The 22,559-nt window shown below is 39.6% G+C and overlaps 2 protein-coding genes across 4 annotated transcripts; one reads left to right on the top strand and one right to left on the bottom strand.

The window, feature by feature from the left end:
• Positions 1–5,185: 5,185 nt before the first annotated feature.
• On the top strand, positions 5,186–16,036 carry LOC119497279 (antizyme inhibitor 1-like). 2 transcript variants are annotated; one of them, XM_037785280.1, is made up of 12 exons: positions 5,186–5,543; positions 6,844–6,965; positions 8,383–8,593; positions 8,811–8,984; positions 10,346–10,518; positions 10,743–10,877; positions 11,083–11,164; positions 11,956–12,030; positions 12,312–12,477; positions 13,131–13,246; positions 13,429–13,649; positions 14,869–16,036. In XM_037785280.1, the coding sequence occupies exons 3-12, from the start codon at positions 8,492–8,494 to the stop codon at positions 14,981–14,983; spliced, it is 1,359 nt and encodes a 452-aa protein (XP_037641208.1). In that variant the 5' UTR covers positions 5,186–5,543; positions 6,844–6,965; positions 8,383–8,491; the 3' UTR covers positions 14,984–16,036. The 2 variants fall into 2 exon arrangements, with proteins under 2 accessions (XP_037641208.1, XP_037641209.1); XM_037785281.1 differs by having other exon boundaries at positions 5,217–5,543; positions 13,432–13,649.
• Positions 16,037–16,466: 430 nt separating this feature from the next.
• LOC119497468 (Krueppel-like factor 10) lies at positions 16,467–22,099 on the bottom strand. Of its 2 annotated transcripts, none has more exons than XM_037785609.1 (4): positions 21,777–22,099; positions 20,950–21,171; positions 18,882–19,746; positions 16,467–17,581 (listed from the first exon to the last, which is right to left on the bottom strand). In XM_037785609.1, exons 2-4 carry the CDS (start codon positions 21,160–21,162, stop codon positions 17,334–17,336), a joined length of 1,326 nt encoding a protein of 441 aa, XP_037641537.1. In that variant the 5' UTR covers positions 21,163–21,171; positions 21,777–22,099; the 3' UTR covers positions 16,467–17,333. The 2 variants fall into 2 exon arrangements, with proteins under 2 accessions (XP_037641537.1, XP_037641538.1); XM_037785610.1 differs by having other exon boundaries at positions 20,950–21,107.
• Between the last annotated feature and the right edge of the window lie 460 nt (positions 22,100–22,559).

Genomic DNA, 22,559 nt, shown 5'->3' with positions numbered 1-22,559 from the left:
CTTTCTTCTGGTACTAAAACAATAAACGACAACACAAGTTGGTTGTTGGCTCACTCTAGGTCTCTCTAACTGCTTTGTATACACTTTGTCTCACTGGGCACATCGCCTGTTAAATTTTAACCTGCTTGTACTTACTTTAGTTGAACTGGACTACAGTGACCTGCTGCTTCTAGAAATGCAAGCATGCACATGTAGCATACATAATGGCTATTATTTGTATATGATTTATGAGTGTGGATATACAGTACATAGGTTGTGTGTAGGATACACATGCAGTATAGTAGACTACATCTGTGCAGGTGCATGTCCACACACAGTTATGGGCATTCTCCAACAGCATAATGTAACATTAAGTCTCTATATTTAGTTTTATTGATGTGGTCTTCCTGATGGTATGATTTTCTCTTATGTCATGAACTTATTCAAACAATCACTTATTCTGCAATCTGTCTTGGCAGAAAGGAAACAAGGGTGAAATGTGCATCATTTTTTAGATTGTGTTATTGTTTGACCACCATGGTATATCTCGCTGTTTCTCCCCACCACTTTGATACTATTGTTAAAAAATGACATGTCCTGGGAAAGCCCAGAGATAGGTGCTTCCTTTTAAGGTGGCATATTGTAAAACCAAAAATGGAGACATTTTACAATACATTTTTGGGCGTATTAAAGATTGCACAAATGTCAGAGAGCAACAAAAGCATTATTCTTGGAGCAGGTCCTTTAATGAGATTGCTTTTGCATATTTTGTTATATTCCTGCAGCCAGTTGCTTTATAATTCCCTGCTTAACATTCAGATCAGTGTGAGGAAAAGTTTGCATGGAGTTCCTTTTACTTAGCAACATTCTTTGGCAAAAAAGCTGCTGAGTGACTTAACAACACCAGAGTCTGTTGCGTAAGACCAATTCATGGTGGTTTAACCAGTCAGTCATGTCTGTGTGATGAGTAAATAAGTTATTATCATCCAAATGCGGAGAGATACTGTTGATTTATAGATGTCCTATCTCATTGATTCTGTTTATATGTATTATTTTTTGTTTATAACATTAATTTGATGGTTAAAACAAAGAGGATGATCAATTTGGTTGATTATTTTATCTTTTTATTGTTGGAATATGTTGTTTATTCTTCTCTGACTGGAGACTTTTTGTCTTCATCTATGCTGGGTCTTTCTAAATCTGTGCGTTGATGTAATCTGTTTGCAATGTTTGCAAATAAGAATTCCTGCTGCACAATGCAGCCACTGGAGTATTTGCCCTCACAGTGGGTGGTACGCATGTCTCACTGACGCATACCCAATGGCTGCGATGGCTATTATGATCCAAACAATGGAAATCAAACATTGTGCGTTACTGGAAACCACTTTAGATGCTATGTGTGATTAGACTTATATATACATAGTCTCATTTGGTGTCGGTGAAAACAGGCACAAAACACGGAACAGCTTTTGTGTTGTGGTCTGAGGAAGAGACATTACAATGGACTCTAAGCAATAGTTTTATTAGTGCAACAAAAGCTACTGTTTATTTTTCCCTAAGGAATGCTCAAAGCTGATCTACTCTGAAGAATTCCACAGTTTTGTGAATTCACAACTGGTTAGTTGCTTAAAAAAACAACACATCACAAACTGTTATACACTGTAAACAATTGCTGTTAATTTACAGCAGAATTTCAACAGTATTAACCTGTTATTGCTAAAAACAGTGCTTTACTGTTAATACAAAAGAAAATCTGTTAAATTACGTTCATAGGCCGTTTTTTAACTGAACTATAATGTATTCTTAAAAAACAGCACTTTACTGCTGATCAACTGTCTAAAGTATCATGAATAACAGTTTCATGCAGTATTTTTTGAATTCTGGGAAGAGCAATTTCACCTGATCCGCACATGTGAGGCTGGATCCGTTCTTTTCTTCATCCATTCCCATCTTACTGATTATTGGTGAGTAGTAATTTTATTTAATTAATAAATCTGTGCAAAGTTTATCAGTGATGTTTCCAGTTAGTTTGCATTACAGAATATGTGCATGTCATGATAGAGGGATTCAACAGCTAGCTAGAATTTCACAGATGATTGCACATTAATCGGACAACACAAGGAGCTCATTTTAATTTCTATGTATTCAAGTTAATATCTAAGTTAATGTGCTGATACATGTATTTTGCCAGTGAATTCATGCATAACGACGGTGTATACATTTTACAGTCTATGGAAGTCCCTTCAACATTTAAAGTAACATTAAGACTTCAGTGCACGTTGGTTATTGGGTGGTAATTCAGCAGAGCAGATACAAAATTGAAGGCAAGTTTATTTACTAGCTAACTAGTGTTTTTGAATGATATCTGAAAACCACATGTTCTATAGATCAGATGGTCAGAATATTAATAATTGATCAAAAAACGGTTTCTCAACCAGTAATGCACACCACTCAACACAATTCATTTCAAACATTGACTAAAAATCCATGAAGTTGACTGAGGAAAATTCTTTCTAAGTTTCAGGTGAAACAGCAGGAAGCTATTGGCGCTGGATGGTCGGTGAGTTTACATTACATACATGATAAGAGGAAATGAGGGCTACACACGCTGATTTTGTACGTGAGAAGTTACAATGAAAGTTATGTTGGAACTCATATATCTCTCTCTCACACAGTCAGCGGGCTACCAAGGCTGGATTGAGAGTACTGGTGTCTTTGAGTGGGCCATAAGTCATTCGCTAACTCACTCCCCCATTATCGCCCAATACTTGGACTTCCACACTTATCCATGTGCCTTGTTAGTGACTGAATATTCATACTTGGACATGATGTCACATGTCTGGTGGTGTTGGTGCTCATTAGTATATAGACAAATTATTTTGTATTTAATGTTAATTTTTTTTTAAAATTTGTACCACTGATATGCCTTAAGGCTCAGCAATATATTCAGTATATTCACATGTTACATGATATAAGGCAAAATATTATTTGAGAGTTTTGTTTTAACTCTATGATATAGCTCAACTCTCTGTAACTGTTCCACAAAGTAAGGTTAGTAAGATTGACAGATGTCTTCAGAAATGCTATTTCTTCTGAAATTTGGTTTGTTATCTGTGTCAGGTTTTTGTTGGCGCTGTGTTGAACTTCATATGAAAATAAAAAATAAAGTGCAATAAGATAAGCTGTAGATGTTCTTTTCTCACACATTGTACACGATTGTAAAATCAGTGAATTAGCTCTGTTCTTCACTCACATGTTGTTATGGTTTGCATTCTGTGCTTGTAGCCAGCTATAGACAGACATTTTGGGCCTTATAGCCTTAATTATAGCCTTTTTCTTAACAAGTGCCTTTAATTGTATTTAGTGTGACTATTCCTATGTCTGTAACCTGCTAAATCGATTCATCTAGGTAAAAAATAATGTTTATTAAAATGTATGTAAAAAATACAACCTAAATAGTGCATTGAAACAAATCAGTAAGATAATGTAAAAGAAAGGTGAAAAACAGCTATATAATGTATCCTTAAACAGTAAATTAACTGTAAAATACTGTGAAATTAATCAAAAAACCAGTATATACTGTATTTTTCATTAACAGTACAAAGCTGTAAATTTCAGCGACAGTATGATACTGTTAATTTTACCGTAGAATAATGACAACCCTGCTTCCAGCTCTTTACTGTTATTTTACTGGGAAATTCTTAACAGTGTATGATGTGGGTCAATCAGGATGGTAAAGATTTCTTCTAGGTTACCATGTGATCTCTATGGAAGAAAATGGCTTATGAATGAATGGAAACAAAACATTTGTTGAAAACCAAACACTATGCCGAACTTAGAAGTGAGAACATCATTGTTCCGTGTATTCCAAGGATACACATTTCTGTGTATTTTTTTGTTAAAGACAGTAGGCCTATTGTATGTCCTTTTGTAACAATTCCTTGAAACCTCAGTTACTAAGGGAACATTAAGTGGCCAAAGGCTGCACAGACACAGCTGAAAATAGACTTTGACTCCAGGATACATGAGTCCATCATTGCAATAAAGACAAACTCAAAGGCAAAGCTAATACACATTTTCATAAATATATTTTCCAATATTTCAAAACTGCAAAGAAATTGTATTGATATAATTTGCAAATATGCATTAAAACCTTTAAAAATCAATGACACCGTGCAATTAAACACATGAACATTTGAATTGGGGATTTTATGCCTAGGTCTGTGATTATGTCAGTACTGATATGGAGTCAAAACAGCCCCAGAGGAAACTCTCTCCTTCTGTTTAGCTAACAGTAGCTGAGCTTTCCATGGCACCCTCCTCCTCCAGTGTCGAGGAGGGAGACATGCAAATGCATCTCCTTGGAAGAAACACTGCCCCAGCCCCTGCATTTTCAGAGGCAGGCACAACTCCTCAAAGTCACCACAACAAAAGCAAAGGGACAGGAAAATCCATTCTGAGCTTGAACTTGGGGCAAAATACATGCATCCATCTATCTTTTTAGTACTCATGGGACTGGTGATTTGCAGCTGTTGATTTGGTCAGAAAAAAAGAGGATTCTGCTAACTTTATTGGGCAGCATTTTGTCCTTATTACTGAGCCATGGGAAACACAATGAAGACATAACACAGGTAATTCTTGGAAAATTTGACATTGGCCAGGTTGTTATAGATAGTTATAGACCAAGGTGTGATGTTATTGCTGAAGATAAGTTTTACTGTTTCTGGAATATTTCCACGTAATTCTGGAAATTGTATGGAGGAAAGAATACAGCAGCATAATGTTACTCATATGTAGAGTATTATTATTATTATTATTATTATTATTATTGTTGTCGTTATTATTATTATTATCATTGTTGTTGTTATTATTATTTATTGTTATTATTATTATTATTATTGTTGTCGTTTTTATGGGTATAATCATTATAGTTATTTAAACATTATCATTAATTGGAGTATTTCATGTCTTTGTTGATAAATGCTCCACATGTCATCTATTTTCGTGTTGTAAAACTGGGGTCTTTGGGTTTTGACAGCTCTAAATTCCTCCCATCTAAAATAGGTCAATTTAGACACAATCAGCACTAAGTAGAATCAGACCGGAATATAAAGTTTAGCTTTATATAATTTGTCATTCTTCAGTTATGTTAAAGATGAATGAAAATTTCCTATAAAATACTTCAGATCGATATTTCTGGCATTGACGTTTTATTTCAACATTGGTGATTTGCATTACTCAGAGAAAAACGTATCAATGTGTTAATGAAGGTGTATTTTATTGTGATAGTTTAACCGGATATCTTAGCTGTTAATGTCGGTGCAACGTCACTTGACGCGTCTGTCTGTCTGTCCATCTGCACCGCGCATGCGCACACCGGTCCTCCGCTGTCTGTAATAATAACCCGGACTGCTGCTAGCTTTCACCGACAACACGACGACCGCGTCCTCACCCTCCACGTCTATGGCAGCTATCTTTTTCTCTTTAACTAACCCCACCACTCTTTAAAAATTCCGCCTAAAAAGAAGAAGCGTTGTGTCCCCTCGTCTGGGTTTCCAGCAGACGTGAGTAACGTTATAACCGGCTAACCGCGCAGTTAGCTCGCTAGTTAGCATGTTGTTAGCAACGTAACAGGCTAACGGAGCGTTAGCTGACAACCAGCCACACATGCATGCTAACTATAAGCTATAAGAGGTTAATGATAGTTAGTAGCATCATTACTGAATAACAGTAATTACACCGTCTGTTGCTAGGTAGCTAACAGCTTATGCTACCGTTACACATGTGAAACATGAGAAACGACCTGTTACCATAGCAAGCTAAGCTAGGTAGCTAACTATGTCAGATCTATGAATGTGGTGTTGAGTTGGTAGCAGGCAGCTTGGTATTTATCTGATCACGACGGGCAAGAATGTGAAAATACTTTGTGCTGTTGTAACTTGACATAGCAATGTAAATTCATTAGGTCAAACGGCTTGTCATGATTTTATCAGTTCAGTTAACTTCACTAACTAGGTCCAAACTAGCAAAGAGCATCATTTATACATTAACAGCAATCACAGAAAAGATGTACCACATACAAAGGAACTTTAAATCATTAACATATATCAATTTGCAACTCCCATGCTCTCATTCTGTTGCAAATTGATTACTAATAGTTCCCCTAACGTTACCACTTTTCAGATTTGATTGTGCAAACACTGCATAACTATAAGATAAGATATTCCTTTATTAGTCCCGCAGTGGGAAATGTGCAGTGTACAGCAGCAAAGGGGATAGTGCAAATAAAACAAGATGCATCAGCTAACACAGTAATAAAGAGCTAAACAAAGTGTGACAAAATATGAACCATTTAAATAGAAGGAAGTATAAATATAGGAGCAGTATATACAGTATTGACAATAAACAGACTATTAACAAAATTGCACAAGTGGAAAATGATATTGCACAGTGAGAATGAATGAATAAAATTCCGCTTGAAAATATCAGGTTATTGTCAGTTTTTGGTGTGTAAGTGGTCTACTGGGAGCAGTGCTGGTTGTGGAGTCTGACAGCTGCAGGAAGGAAAGACCTGAGATAGCGCTCCTTCACACACTTTGGGTGGAGCAGCCTGTCTGTAAATATGTACCACATACAAAGTAATGTTAAATCATAAACATATACTAATTTGCAATTCCCATGCTCTCATTCTATTGCGAATTGCTTACCAATATTCCCCCTAACGTAACCACTTTACTGATTTGATTGTACAAACACTGCATAACTATTAAGGTAGACATGGAGCATGTGGGGAAACAGATGCTGAGTTGTTTCTCTGTCAATGACTGATTCCCATGTGCCCTGTCCTCGTCTGTGCTTTTGCAGGTGTACAATAACTACCCAGAGGATCTAGTGGCAGCTCTTTACCGAGAGCCATTTGACTTCAACGCCGAGCCACCTTGGGATCCTAGCTGATAGTGGACGAGTTCATCCCAGGACTCATCCATGTGAGTAAAATAGGTGTAAATTAAAGAATGGATGTATCCTCTTTGAATTTTTGACTGATGATATTTTCATTGTAAAAACATATGTAATATAAAAATTGCTTTTGCATTTGTGTATACTGTATGTGTTTGTTGGAATGGATGCATATCATTTTGTATTAATGCATTGTTGTGACAATTGTTTCACCGAAACTCTTGACCGAAGGAATAAAATGATGCATTAACAAGCTGCATGTCCCAGATGAATCACAAACAGGCTAATAGTTATTTTAAATTTTGCCTTTCAGATCTATTTTCAGCACTTCTATTAAAATAACAGGACACTGTGTTCAGGACTGCTTTTATCTGCAGTAGTTTTTCTCTTGCTCTGATTTAGTTGCAATAAAGGAGAGAATTATTTGGTTATAGATATTAATCCTGCTAACAGTGACTACATTTTCAATGTAGTTCTTCTTTCTGCAGTGTCATGTGAATATAATGCATTAACTGTGTATGACCCCGTCATGCGTCATCACTTCTTTCAAAATGGAAATGTTATGAGTGACATAGTTGAGCAATTTTCTAAGTTACATAATGTCTTGGTTGATTTTTAAAGAGATTTAAGGGTTGAGTAATCTCCCGACCTTTTTTTAACCTGTGTTTCTGCAGAGGACTCAATCATTTGAACCTACACGTTTTTATAGAATTGCAAAACTGTGTAGGCTTTACAATGAAATCAAGGAGGCACTGTAAATTTAACCATGTTCTTCTGTCAGTTCATGTGTTTATATCAGACTGTCAATTATTTCTGCACAATATTTCAAATACAACTGATCAGATTTCACAGGGTTTGTGTGAGTAATAAGCATACTGCACTTTTTTGGTGCAGTAGCCCTTGTCACATTTATCAACAATACAACAGGCTTTCTAGGCACATTGTTGGTCACCCGATTTAACCTCCCAAAGCTGCAGCCATGTCACATCTGGTCCAGTCCAGACTGCTGTGCCTCTCTGATGTATTGTGTAACATTATTGAAAGTAAAGTCGTGACATCAACGCCGCCAGTATTGTACCTTGTTTAATGCCATCAAAAAGAACCTTCACGGGTCACCAGCTCAGGGATTAATGGTGATTGTTGGGAGTAATTGGTGCTAAAGTAAATGAACTCTGTGCCCCAGACTCTGTTTTCACAACGGCTCTTTAGAAGAATAGGCCTCTTCCACAAAGCTGTCCTGTAACGTGGAGCCTGCTCTGTGCTCTGATTGGATGCTCCCTGAAAATAACTTGTTTGATTGGGGATCTCATCAGAAAGGTTTAGGTTCCAGCTACTGAATAAACGTGTCGGAAAACATCGATGAATATGCATTATCCAAATATGACTGAATTGTTTTGCTTCTTAAACTTTGTGTCTTATGCTGCCTTTTCTCCTTTTCTTGTACAGTTTGTTGCATAAGTCTAGGACCCCAGGGGCTCGAGAGGGTGCGAGCAAGACTACTTTGGACTAGCCACGTTCTTTATGCCTGTCGGATTAGAAGAAAACGGTTGAGAGGATGAAGGGAATCACTGATGAGCCGCAGTATTCTGTTGGTCTACTGGAGGGAGGCACAGCCCTCTGTGACGTGATTGACAATCACATCTATGAACAAACTCTGGTAAGAGGTCTCACTGCAATTACATGTACATTTAGCACATACTTATAAACCTGAATTTTTTACTGTCTTAGAATTGTTTCAAACACCTGTTATTGTATTTTACTATATTGCCTTGTTTATTACATGTGGTGAAGTCACATACAGACACACTTTTGCAAACGCTTGCCGTATCTATCTTTTTTGATTCATCAACATGTTTTTGTTCCTTCTTCCTCAGTCTGAGAAGAATGCATTCTTTGTAGCAGACCTGGGAGTTATAATGAGGCAGCATGTTCGCTGGCGAACCCACATGGCCCAAATTCGACCCTACTATGCTGTCAGATGCAACAGCAGTCCAGCTGTTATCGAAGTTCTTGCTGCTCTTGGCACTGGATTCATTTGTACCAACAAGGTACTTTCTCACAAACTTGTTATATCACTTTTGTCAGTTCAGGTTTCTACACAGAAAATAATCACAGTTGCAGTGTATGCACAGTTTAGGCTCAGTTTTGCATACTGAGCAGAACATTTAGAGTTTGCTACCCTTATTTTACATGGTTACAAATTCGGTCCAGTAACGTAGCAAGACTTTCACTACCAGAGCAAGTACATTTGTATATTGCACAACTCTTGGTCCACATTCTGTAAGGCAAGGCAAGGCAAGGCAGCTTTATTTGTATAGCACATTTCAACAACAGGGCAATTCAAAGTGCTTTACAGAAACATTCAAGAACATTGTGACAAAATGCAAAAGAACATTAAGAAATAATTAAAACAGTTATAAAAACATTAAAACATTAAAGATTAGAAAATAAAAACAAGCTAAAAATAAAAGCTAGGATAGAAGCTAAAATTGCATAAAACTCAAAAGAGTAAAAGTTATAGTGCAGTGTCAGAATAAAAGGCACCCGCAAACAGGAAAGTTTTAAGCTTTGTTTTAAAAGAAGTGAGAGTTGGAGCGGTCCTGCAGGTTTCTGGGAGCTTGTTCCAGATATTTGGTGCATAAAAACTGAATGCTGCTTCTGCATGTTTAGTTCTGACTCTGGGGACACTAAGCAGACCTGATCCAGGGACACTAAGCAGACCTGATCCAGATGACCTGAGAGGTCTGGATGGTTCATAACACAGCAGAAGATCAGAAATGTATTTTGGCCCTAAACCATTTAGTGCTTTGTAAACCAGCAGCAGTATTTTGAAATCAATTCTCTGAGAGACAGGCAGCCAGTGTAGAGACTTCAGAGCTGGACTGATGTGATCCACTTTCTTGGTCTTAGTGAGGACTCTAGCAGCAGCGTTCTGAATCAGCTGCAGCTGTCTGATCGATTTTTTAGGAAGACCGGTAAAGACGCCGTTACAGTAGTCAAGTCGGCTGAAGATAAATGCATGGACTAGTTTTTCCAAATCCTGCTGAGACATCAGTCCTCTAATTCTTCTTATATTCTTCAGGAGATAGAAGGCTGTCTTTGTAATTGTCTTAATATGGCTGTTAAAGCTCAGGTCTGAGTCCATGACTACACCAATGTTTCTGGCTTGGTCTGAGCTTTTTAACATCACAGATTGTAGGTGAGCACTAACCTTTAATCTTTAATCTGTAGAATAGAGGCACCACCAAGTGGTCAGTGTACCTCAGTGCCTACCTTTTTATATATTGTTTATTGTATATTTTGTCTATATTAAACCATGCAGGATGGAAATGGTATGATGTCGGCTGACTAGCACACATACAGTAAATTAATGGAATACTGTTCTGTCTTTGTCTCTTTTGTATTTCAGTCTGAGCTTGAGCTGGTCCAGAGCCATGGTATTTCCTCTGAAGATATAATCTGCAGCGGTGTCTGCAAACAAGTCTCCCAGATTAAATACGCTGCTAAGAATGGCATTGACCTCCTGGTGTGTGATAATGAAGCAGAGCTACGCAAGATTTCTCGCTGCCACCCCAATGCCAAGTAAGTGCTTGATAAGTATTAGTGATCATGTGTGACATTAAATACTATTCATCATATCACTTGAAATACAGTATGTTGTTTCCCATCTTCTGGCATATTGGGATTGCCAATAACCAAAAGCTTTATGTCAAATCAAGCTTTATAAAATCATTTGGTCTGTGCTGCAGATTTGGTTTCTTTTATTTCTCAGCAAACCAGTAACCCAGATCCTTTATTTAATTCAGGCTGCTGCTACAGGTTTCAACAGAAGCATCTAGCCAGGACGATGAGATGAGCATGACATTTGGCTGTTCCCTCAAGGACTGCAGGCATCTGCTGGAGAGGGCTAAGGAGTTGGGTGTGCAGGTGGTTGGAGTCAGGTGAGGCCTGAAAAAATGCACTGTGTCTGGTTATGATTCACTTTGAAGAAACATAGAGATATGTAGAAGGACCACGGCAGCTCTCGTTACCTCAGCTCTCTCTTAAACAAATGCTTTAGTCCAAACTGCCACAGGATAAACTTTAATTTCTTGTGAAGGTGTCAAAGTTTGACTGCCCCTTTTATTTCTTATATCTTCCCCACAGGTCTCACATTTCCAGCTCCTGTGAGGATGCGCAGGTGTACGTTCATGCCATATCTGATGCCCGTTGTGTCTTTGATATGGGAGTAAGTAATGTTTAATATTGTTATGTTGCTAGTTGCACTGTTCAGGTCTGTGTAGGGCTGTTTCGATTAGTTCAAAAACTTCATTGACATTCGTTGACATTCAAATTCAAAATCAACATTCGAAAGCTGTGTAGCTTTTTTTTCTTGCATGTTCATTCGTTCTGTTCAAACCTGGTATTTCTGCATAGTTGCAGATGATATTAGGCTACATTAATATCCTCTGCTCTCATGTTTCATCGAGTGCCGTACCGGTTATAAATAGGCTCAGTGTTGAATAGTATTATAATATTTGTAGAAATAGATTCCAGTGGTGGCTGCGTATAATTTTTTCTGACTCGTGTGATCCAAACATCTTTTCAAAAACAACATTTTCACTGCGATCAAAAACTGTTTGCTCTCTTCCGCGTACCGCACACAAAGGGCAGCACACACTGACGAGTTATATTCATTAAAGACAATTGATTTAATAAAAAAAGACTAACTCATTTAATCCGATGAATCACTTATTTAAATTGAGAATTTTGTTGGAGGATTTTTATTTTTATTTTTATTTTTTGTGGTGGTGATGTCATAAAATATGACGACAGACATTCAAAGTTTCATTCCAAAACCTCAATAGAAGCTTTGAATGTAAAAAAAAAAAAAAAAGACACTCGTTACAGCCCTAGCTCTATGACTAGCATTTCCATTGCTTTCTATCACACACCGTTATGTTTTGGACAGCTTGAGAAACACACTTTGGTAATCACTTGTGTTTTGATTATACATTTACAAGCCTTTGTTTGCTTCAGGAGGAAATTGGCTTCAACATGAAAATCCTGGACATTGGAGGGGGCTTCAGTGGCTCTGAGACCCAGCTGGAACTGGTCAGTATCTTATCTGCTTTTTCCATGATACTATTTAAGGACACACTGGGCAGTATAACCTGTATAAGCAATGCTGGTTGAGAAATATGTCATAATATTGATTTGGTTTTACCCTTTGTCCCTGTGATATCAATTTGACATCATATGTCGGTCATAGGACACTGTAGTCAGTGCTATTTCCAGTAGTGAGAGGTGCGATTAAGTAACATTTTGTATGTTTGTTTTTTTAAAGGTCTGCCCATTTTGGTTCCTAATTTGTACCACTGTCCTCTCTTTTGCAGATCAATAATGCAGTCATGTCTATGGTGGACCTATACTTCCCTCCTTCTACTGGAGTTTCCATCATTGCTGAGCCTGGCAGCTTCTTTGTGTCATCTGCTTTCACACTGGCTGTGAACGTCATCTCCAAGGAGGTGGTTGCACGTGATCGCCAGGACCAAGCACACGGTCAGTATGCTTGCCGCGGTAGTTGGTGTTACTGGTGTTACATGGTGGTCGGGCACACATAATGTTAATGACGCTATCACCGTGCGGAGGACGGAGCAGTAACAGCCTGTGTGCACGGCGCAGCAGCTCCAGATGGAAACCTCCAGCCTGGTGGCGAAGGCTCGACCGGAGAGGCCAGACACACAGCCATCCAATGTTAAAGATTAAAGTAAACGCTCTACATATATTGAGTGACTTCTTTTTCTTGTAAAATGTCCGGTGGGAAAATTCCCTCACCGTCACATCCCTAACACTCCGTGGCATGATATTCATTTAGGATATACAGTATATATTAATAAAGATATTAAAGCTTATTTTAATATGACTGCATGTCTGAACTTTTTACCAAACTCTAAGGGTGACTTTACATAGCGCATTTTGATAGCCTCAACATTCTTACAGTGACAGCATACTGTAGGACCATGAGGATGTCCAGGAACATTACAACTGTGAAAATATAATGCAACTGGTATTTGACAGGTGAATCATGTAAAGTCAACCAGTCAAAAAAGAGGTCTGCGTGTATGTGTGATGCACAAATTGTAATATGAAACAAAATATAAAGAGTGAGTTTTAAAAAAAAATAATCCATTAAACTCCATCCCTCTGAACAGATGATCCATCTCCCAACGATGAGCCAGAGTTCCAGTACTACATGAACGAGGGAGTGTACGGATCATTTGCTAGCAAACTCTGTGAAACACTGATTCCTGCTCCATCTGTTCATAAGGTGAGTCTCAAAGATTCTCTGTGGTTCAAGATGTAACCATGGCAAAACCTGTTTTCTTCTGTGTTTCTCAATATATACACATTTTTTGCCTGGACCACAGAGGGCCAGCCCTACAAACGCAAAAGTCTGTCACTGAGTGACTGTAATAAATAAATGTAATGAATCCCTGCTATGTGTGTTAGCAGAACACGTCCCTGGATGCTCCGGTGTTCAGCAGCAGCCTGTGGGGTCCATCTGGGGATGACCTGGACCAAGTAGTGGAGCACTGTCTGTTGCCTGAGCTCAACATCGGAGACTGGCTCATGTTCACCCAAGCAGGGGCCTACAGTATGGGTCAGCCACTCTGCACCGCCACCAACTCACCACCGCCTCCTGTATACTACGTCATCTCCTCTAGAGACTGGTAAGGAATTTTCTAATTTGTTGGTGTGTTGCAAAATCCACAGATTAACTCTCCGACACCTGCAAATTAATGTCTTTCAGAGGCTGTAGCAGGTTCAGTTAGAGTGAAGGTAAAAATATCATATGAAACTAGAAAACGTAAGGAGTCCATTGGTACCAAACATGTCATGCTAGCTTGTCCCTTGACCTCTGACCTCAAGATATGTGACTGAAAATAGCTTCTATGGGTACCCACGAGTCTCCCCTTTACAGACATGCCCACTTTATGATAATCACATGCAGTATAAATGTGTTATTTGTTGCCTATTCTAAAATGGTGCATTTGAATATTTCTGCATACTGGGGTCCCTAAACAGTCTTAGAATTACATAAATTGGGTATCACTGTATAGCTGAGCCTCTTGTGGATCCAATGATCCCAACTGTATTAATGTGTGATGATGTTAGTCCCCATAGTAGCCATTTCAATGTAGTGACACCATTTTTTGAAGCTTGACCTCACTGTATGAAATGACCTTTGGTGACCTCTAGGATAATCACAGCCTCATGAAACTTTACAACCACAAACTACAGACCTAGAGCATTCAGAGGATGGATGGCTTTCCTAGCTAGATGGACAATAAGGGGGTTTCTGAGCAGTTTACACAACAGAAGTGCTCGCCATCCAATCACCGAAAAATGCATTTCTTGCAGAAATCTCCAAATGTCAAAAGTTTTTGATGCCAATTCACAGCATCGCTTTGTCTATGGTGTTCCTTGAGGTCTGGGTGTCTTAATTTGCCATTTTGGAGGGATTATTGATCATTTTTATCAATTCTCGATATGTAAAAACAACTTATGAGACGTGATAGAGCATGGGGATGACCATCATATACTTCCATCATCATGTTCTAAACCCTTATACACTCTTATTTTAAATAATTGATTAATTAATTGATTCATGTTTATTTCTGATTTATGACTAGAACAACTTGACACACAGCGCTGAGCTGCATTTCAAATTATCTTCAGGTTCCCAGCTTTCAGATGATGAACTCCACTTCTATGTGACATCTACTGTTGATCTGCTATCTCCCCCTAAAGACCCCCTGTACTCCCCTAAAAAAGACAAAAAGTGGTCTATTGTGGGTCTCAGGGGGTTAAAAGAAACCGTGCAAAATGTTTTCTGTGCAAAAAATGTGCAAATTTTGTCCTTGACTCGTGTTCATTTTCCTCCACCAGGTTTGAGATGCAGGACACTGGTGTCACTCACGAGGCTACACTGAAGAACTTCTCTTTGGTCCCTTATTTCCTCAATTCCTGCCAAACAGAGGCTGCTCTGTCTGTCCCAGCTTAGCAATCAGCAGACGAGGAAGCCGTTTAACTTTTCCTTTTACTGGTTTCTGCTGCTAGCTTCCTCTGGTCCACATTCCACCGTGTAAGTAAGTGATTAGACCCAGAAAACCTAAGTAGATGTTAATTAGTATGCAACAAAATGGATGACTCCTAAGAGATGCATTCTCCCCTTTGCTTTGGGCATCCCATGGCACTACAGTTTACAATCATACAGTAGACATATAAAGATTTTAAATGATTATATTTGACAAATGTATTATCCATGTCTTCATTGCTGTTGCCAGTCTTGTAAAGTAAGATATGTGTCCCGGAGTGAAGCAGCGTATTTAAATGGAAACACAGTTATGATTATAGTGTAGGATGCTTTGCCTAAAGATGTGTATTTATGATTTTAATTGGTTGTATAGTTTATTCTGTGTGACGAGTGCTTGATTTCATTATTACATTTATAATGTTGTCCCTCTCAGTGTTTATGAAACGGAGGTTTGCATACGAAGGTGTATTTACTCATCTATTTGATGACGTAAATAAAGCCGGCGTGATCAATGTGCAGTGTCCCCATTAAAATCCACTGCTGGAAACAATGATTAGTGCAGTCTGCTCTGGTGTGGTCGAGAAGCTAACGGCTCGATGTTCACCAGTAAACTGGAGTTTTTCTGAAGCGCCGAGCAGCTCGCTCCCACACTAGTGAAGGGCCGGCAGGTAACTGCTATGCCACGACATAGCAAAGCAGGTTTATTAGACAGCATGTGCTGCAGATGGAACAAGGGAAGTGTAGATGGATAATGAATCAGCTGACATGGAATTGGTTATTGTTTGCTAGAACCCCCTTTTTTTTTTGTTGCTATTTCTATTGAATTTGAAAATATGTTTTCAAAATGTTAGGACTGTGTTGAAATATTATTTCCCAACTGTGCAAGTATACTTACAAGTGTGTACAGTATCTGTGAAGTTGTCCCCCCAATCTGTGTTAAAGGCATGATGAAAATAACTGCTGTTTCTGTGCTCGTCATCATGAACAGTAATAAACACCGCATTGACTGGACTGTGAAAACTTGTCTGCGTTTTATTATCATTAACGTTAATTCGTTTGTTAATTATCATTAACAGACCATAATGAGGCATTATCTTATTTAATATGAGCTAAGTTGCATATATTCCAGAACAAAAATATTAACATTGGACAAAGCCAGGTTCAAAATTCAGATATCTCTTTTTATCACTCCATAAATCAGAAAATACTGTCAAAAGCATTAAAAAAATAAAGTTTCACCATGTTTTTAGGAATAAAATGTTCTATAAATCAGGCTATTTATTATAAATGAACAAACCTCTCTATAAAAACCTTCAGAATATAGAGAGCAATGAAACTATAAAGTTTGGTGGATGTAAGTGCAACTGAGGAGGAGATTTCTGGCTCAGAGTCTGAGAATAAATTCTCATTTTGAGAAAACTGCACACTGCAGGAAAATAGGGCAAACATCTTTAACTCAAATAATTTATATCACCAAGAAACTTCTGCAATTTGTTACACAAATAATACAAATATTTGTTGTATTACAAGTTTTTAAAAATGCAAATGAGGCATTATCTTATGCTAACTTTTGGTGAATTTACAGATGCAAATCGACTTAAATGTTTATTTTGGATGTTTTCTTTCCACTAGTCTGAAAGAAGACATGTTATGGAAGCAAAATAGCCCAAAATCTCAAAATAGACCAGTGCAGTCCCCTTCATCCATTTATCATCTTGGATAATGTGATCAAAGGCATACGAATTTAGTTTGAGGAGGTAAATCTCTCGAACCACGTAGGAGCTATTGAACACCATGAATTATTCTTCACCATTACATGTAAAATAGGCAGGACACACACTACAATAATACAGATCTGGCAACCAAAAAAAAAATGTGAAAACACGTGTTCAAGTTTAATAAAGAATTATATTGTCCCTGCAAGAAATAAGCTTTGTGCAAAATTGTTTTATAACAAATAGATTCCTATATGGCACAAAAAAAAAAAATATTCAACATTCTTTGGTCAAATATCACTGAGAAGTAAACATGTGAAGCCTTCATTTGTAAACGTGTTATGAAACGGACTTACAGAATAATATCTACAGTAGATATTTTCAGCGTAAATGCTCAGTTTGAGGGATGCAGTAAACTGTAAACAGTCTCATCGCCACGATCTGATTCAACTATAATCATTGAAGAACAGCCAAGCAGCAATCTTCAACTGTTGGACTGTTATGAGCTGACCGGTGTTGCAGCCACACGCCGCTCTGTGCTGTTTGAGACTCATTATAATTTCACAGATTTTACTTTGTCTCATCGGGATGTCTCAGAGAGTTTACTGAAGACAGACTAGTGGAAGGTCAGCAGACCGGGTGACCTTTAACGTCCAGCAGGGCGTCTTCCTCTCCGCCAGATGTCGCCGGGCGTGCTTGGCGAGGTGGTCGCTGCGCATGAAGCAGCTGTGGCACGTGGGACAGGCAAACCTTTTCTCTCCCGTGTGGGTGCGTCGGTGGCGAGACAGCTCGTCGGAGCGAGCGAATCGCCTCTCGCAGCCCTCCCACTTGCATTTGAAGGGCTTCTCACCTGTTGGGACAGAGACAGTGGAAACTGAGGCTTTTGTTTTTTAAATTCAGTCCTACAAAGGGGGATAGAGCAGTGGTTCCCAACCTTTTTCCTTAAGGGAGACACTCTTCTATCATTGAGTAAATTGATTACCCCCGACTGAGTGACATATTTTTAAGGATATTTCATATTGTATTCAATGCACAATTACAGAACAACTGATAAACTGTACAATTAACTCATATAATGAACGCAATAACTGCAGAAAGTTTGTGTAAAATGAGTATTTCCTGTGAATATTGCATCAGAGATGAGTTTTCCTGTTAATTTTTAGGAACTTTTGATACAATTATCTGTATTGTATATATTTTTTTAACTGGTAACAATCATGCCTACTTAATAGGCTTCTTTTTTGATAAATTCCCTGTTTTCTTCTCCCTGACACTTGGCCATTGTTCTATCAGCTCTTTGATTGTTTTCTAATGCAGGACGAGGCTGTTTAGCAGAGAGGGAAGGTTCTGTGGATATAACTTGTGTTCAGGTCTTCACCGTTATTGCCCTTATCCTGTTTATATCTTATCCCAACTTTGAAAATAACTATTTCATTTAGTTTTCTTCACAGAAATTAATGAAATGCTGAGATAAAGATCAACTATATATATTTAAAAAAAAAGTTGTCTTACACCCCTTAAAATCAAGAGGGGCTTTCGACCCCCCCATGAAGCTTTGGCGACCCCTAGTGGGGGTCTGGACCCCTGGGTTGGGAACCTGTGGGATAGAGGGTGACCAGGTGTCCCACTTACGAGAGACTGCACAGCATTTTTATCCCTTGTCCCACGTCCCATATACTGAGACGATGTCCCACATTTTCATTGGCTCTAGTTTTAAAAAGTCAGAACCACTGCAGGACAGATGCTTTTTTTAAATCTGGCCAGGCAGCACAATACATGAGTCTCACAAGAAACATGTTGCTCAAAAAGAGATGTTCTATGGATGCATTCGGGTAAAACATAGAGATGTTACGAGGTAAGGGGCAGAATAGAAATGTTTTTTTTAAGTTAGATAGACATTATATCAAAATTGTAGACTACCTCTCAGCCTTGATAACGTGTCCCACATTGTCCCACACAAAACATACTCTTTGTCCCACATTTGGTTTGTTGGAGCTGGTCACCCTCAGAGGAACCTTGTTTGTTTTTATCAATTTTGTGTCATCTTTTTTTGCACATGATGCTGACCTTTGGCTGCTTTGTAAAATGTCTTTGCGCATCTATTTAATTAAAATGCATATACTTTTTTTTAGGTGTATTAAAACCCTTACCTGTGTGTGTCCTCATGTGGGCCTTGAGGTGGGAGCTCTTGAAGTATGTCTTGCTGCAGTCCTCGTGACGACAAACGTGGCTGCGTACACGGGACACTTCTGGCTGCGGTGGGTTTTGTCTTTGCTCCAGCAAGGCCCGACCCGGCGCGGGGGCGATGGCTGGCAGCCTGGTGCCACCAGGGGTCACCAGTGCTGGCTGGACGTAGAGCGTAGGGACAGCCGGCTGGGGGACGAGGAGCATTACGGGACCTTTCGCCACCTGACCCCCGAGGAGGAAGACATGGGCGGGAGACACAGCTTGTGGTTGTAGTGCAGTGGTGGTTGCTGATGGGATAGGTATTAGGTGTTGCTTCTGACTGTCAGAAGCTGTGACGATGGAGGGAGAGACAGGAAGAAACTGGCAGTATATGGGCACAGAGATCCCAGAGGACACAGCCTGAGGTGTGTTTGAAAGTCTAATCTGGGTCTGACTGACCTCAACTACATTTGGCAAAGTCACAGTAAAGGATTTCGGTGGCGTGGCTGCATTAACGTCCGACTGTGTTACAGCACTCCCCTCAGACTCTCCTCTGTTAGGCCCATTATCTGAGCTCAACTCGGTTTTAAAGTCTTTTGCATGAACTTGAGTAATAAGTCTGTCTTCCCTGGAGACGGGATGAGCATTACAGGAGCTGCGCTGGCCGTCTGAAGTGTGACGGATCACACTGGTGCACTGGAACCGTTGCAGAGGAGCAGCAGTGTGCAGATGAGTCTCTTCTATTGGCTGCCAGCTTGGACTTCCAGCCGCTGCAGGTTGATGTAAGGTTGCTGCTGAGGGTGAGTGGGTGGCCTCAAAGTTGGGTGGACTGTATGGCGGTGTCATACACTGAAAGGAAAAGGAGGGTCATTCAGTTTTTTTATTGACAAACTAGGCATCTTGATTTAGATTAGTGCTAAAAGTTAGTTTTTAGCTGTTTCTACTGTATCCCAAACCAAACAATGGCAGATTGTAAAGCCCCCTGAGGCAAATTTGTGCTTTGTGATATTGGGCCATACAAATAAAACTGACTCGACTTGACTTGGCTTTAGATAGGGTCATTCATGTTTTTGCGTCGGCCACCTTAGTTCTCCTACACGCTTGGCACACGGGAGAAGTTTAAAGCTGGGAGTGCGCTGTACGATTTTAGACATGTTGTTGTGTAACTCCTACTCCTACTGTACGAGTAGATCGTTTGCGATGCAAAGCCAAAGCTCGCGATTAATGTGCTCACACTGTATGGTCCCGTCAGCCCCTGAGGGCTATTCTGGTTGTTGACAGTTGTCAATAAAGATTTGTTTGAAAGCTCTGAGGCAGGTAAAGTTTGTTTGCTAGCAGAGGTCTGTACGGGTCACAATGCAAACAAGGCAGAAACGTGCTGCCTTGATCATCTGTGCAATCCTGTCTGCTGAAACATCTAAAAAGCAAGAGGCGCTGGCGTACAATTTTGCAGGTGGCGAGGAAGACGTGGACAGTATGGCTTGTCCATTTTGCAGAGAGAGTTGGAGGTAAGCTAGCTACGTTTTACTATATCTATTGTAGCCTACATTGTTATCTTGATAGCTACGCTCTGATTGCTGTAAAAAAAAAAAGTAGAAAAAGGCACTGACGTTGGGGAATCGGCTCGTGGCTCTACTTCAACTGTGCGAGAGCCTGCGGACGGCCGACCAAAATTTTACAAATTCATCTGACTGTCCGACGGCTGGTTCGGGAGGAGTTAATCGGTCCACGGTCCTCCCTGTACACTGCACGGCAAACGACGCCAGACGAAGCTGAAATCCGGTCCAACTCTAAAATGAGTTATGCTGCTGAAAATTTGGGCCAGAACCGGGTAAAATGGTACAGTGTATGCCCAGCTTTAGTTGGTTGCAATCTGCAACCTCACCACTAGATGCCGCCAAATTCGGGTCCAAATTCAACTAAATGCAATAGACATCGTGCCTAGTGCCATATTCTATAGGCCAGATTTTTTTGCAAAAAGCGGTGTTCACTGCAGGTTTTTCTTAAAAAAAACTTTAATGTGCCAACTCTCTGCCCACATGGATCACTTACCAAAGGAGAGTCCCGTAGCACAGTAGACCCAAAGTGGACAGAGTCGTCCTCTGAGCAGTCTGAGGATGGTGTCAAGGGTCTGAAGTGTCTGAGCCTGAAGCTCCTGGTCTTCCAGTGCTTAGTCATGGACATCAGAGCCTCAACAGCCTCCATGTCACCTGCACCCAAAGGAGCCGGCTGGAAGTCACCCTGGATCTCTGAGTCAACTTCCATTTTGCAACTCTGATAAAAGAGCAAAAATGAGTACAAGACAACACACTCTGGACTGTTTGTTTCATTTCATTGTGATCATAAATGTTCAATATATGACTGGGAGCATAAAATGACATAATGCCATAACCATAGATTGTGTACACTCCATGTCCTAGCATGTTCAATCAATGTTTTAAATGGATTTTGACCAACATCAACATATACAGGACATATGTAAAGGATCATGTGAAGTGAGCATGATCAGCTGCTGCTCTTCAGCACTGGGGCCCTTTCACCTACTTCCCTGCCTGGGGGGCGGGGGTGGGGACAAAAGCACCAACTGTGCTTGCTTTGCTTACACAAACCATCACTTAACAACACCTCCCTGACCTGATTACCACACACACTGATCACAGACATCACCTCAATCACCATCAGAGCTGAGGCTAAATGAATGACCTATGACCTAGATAATAATAATAAGACTCATAATAAGGCTTGACAATATAAAACAAACAGGTCTATCTATATAATATATAATATAATATTGTTCTTTTTTAAAATCTATTTAAATAAAGCACTTATTGTTATATAAAATTGAATATAAGACAATGTGAAAAATGTGTTTTACTTACATCCTGTGTGGGTCTGTAACTGCTGAGTGCTGGTCCCTTCGTCTGGTGTGAACACTTGAAACCAAAAGTGATAAAGTGGATGTTTCCTAGTTTCCTCCTCAGGCTCGTTCACCGTTCATCGGTTCAAGCGCGGTGGGGAAACGGTGGGCGTGGCTTAAAATACCTCCACCAATAGGACGCAAAGGTGTGTTGAGAGCCGACCAATAGGAGGGAGCCTCGGTGCGTGATCAGGGGCTGACGGCTCCGTGGTGGCAGCGTGGTACACAACAGCATGGGCGTGTGAAAAACATTCCTGACTACACTTCCCTTCACCACCCCCCAATACACACACACACACACATGCACACACACTCATGCTATCGCCTTGGATGAGTCACTTGACTTCACCCTCTTCATCAGACATCATCAGACACAGACCTTCTATGACTAATCACAATTTGGAGATGAAATATAAAAACAGATGTGATCATCAGTTAGCAAGATACAGGTTCTTAATATAGGTTACAGATTTAATCTAATATGTTTTAGTATTATAATAAAGGTGAATACTTAAAGGGAATGTATGTAAAATGTTCTTCTTTCTTTTTTCCCTTTTTTTATAATCACTAACCCTGTTTTGTTGTATTGTTGATTTTGATGTGTTATTCTATACCCCTACTTAAAGGGACTGTTTGTAAGAATCAGAAATGCTTGTTAACAGCGACACCTGTGGCCGTTAAGTTAACAAAAGTCAGCGACGGGCTATATTTCAGCTGCTTGGCAGTAATGTTAGCTGACCAGACG

Source organism: Sebastes umbrosus, chromosome 11 (genome assembly GCF_015220745.1).
Source record: "Sebastes umbrosus isolate fSebUmb1 chromosome 11, fSebUmb1.pri, whole genome shotgun sequence".
Lineage (NCBI taxonomy): Eukaryota > Metazoa > Chordata > Actinopteri > Perciformes > Sebastidae > Sebastes > Sebastes umbrosus.
Note: the sequence above shows the minus strand (reverse complement) of the source record. Positions and strands in the feature narration are given on the sequence as shown.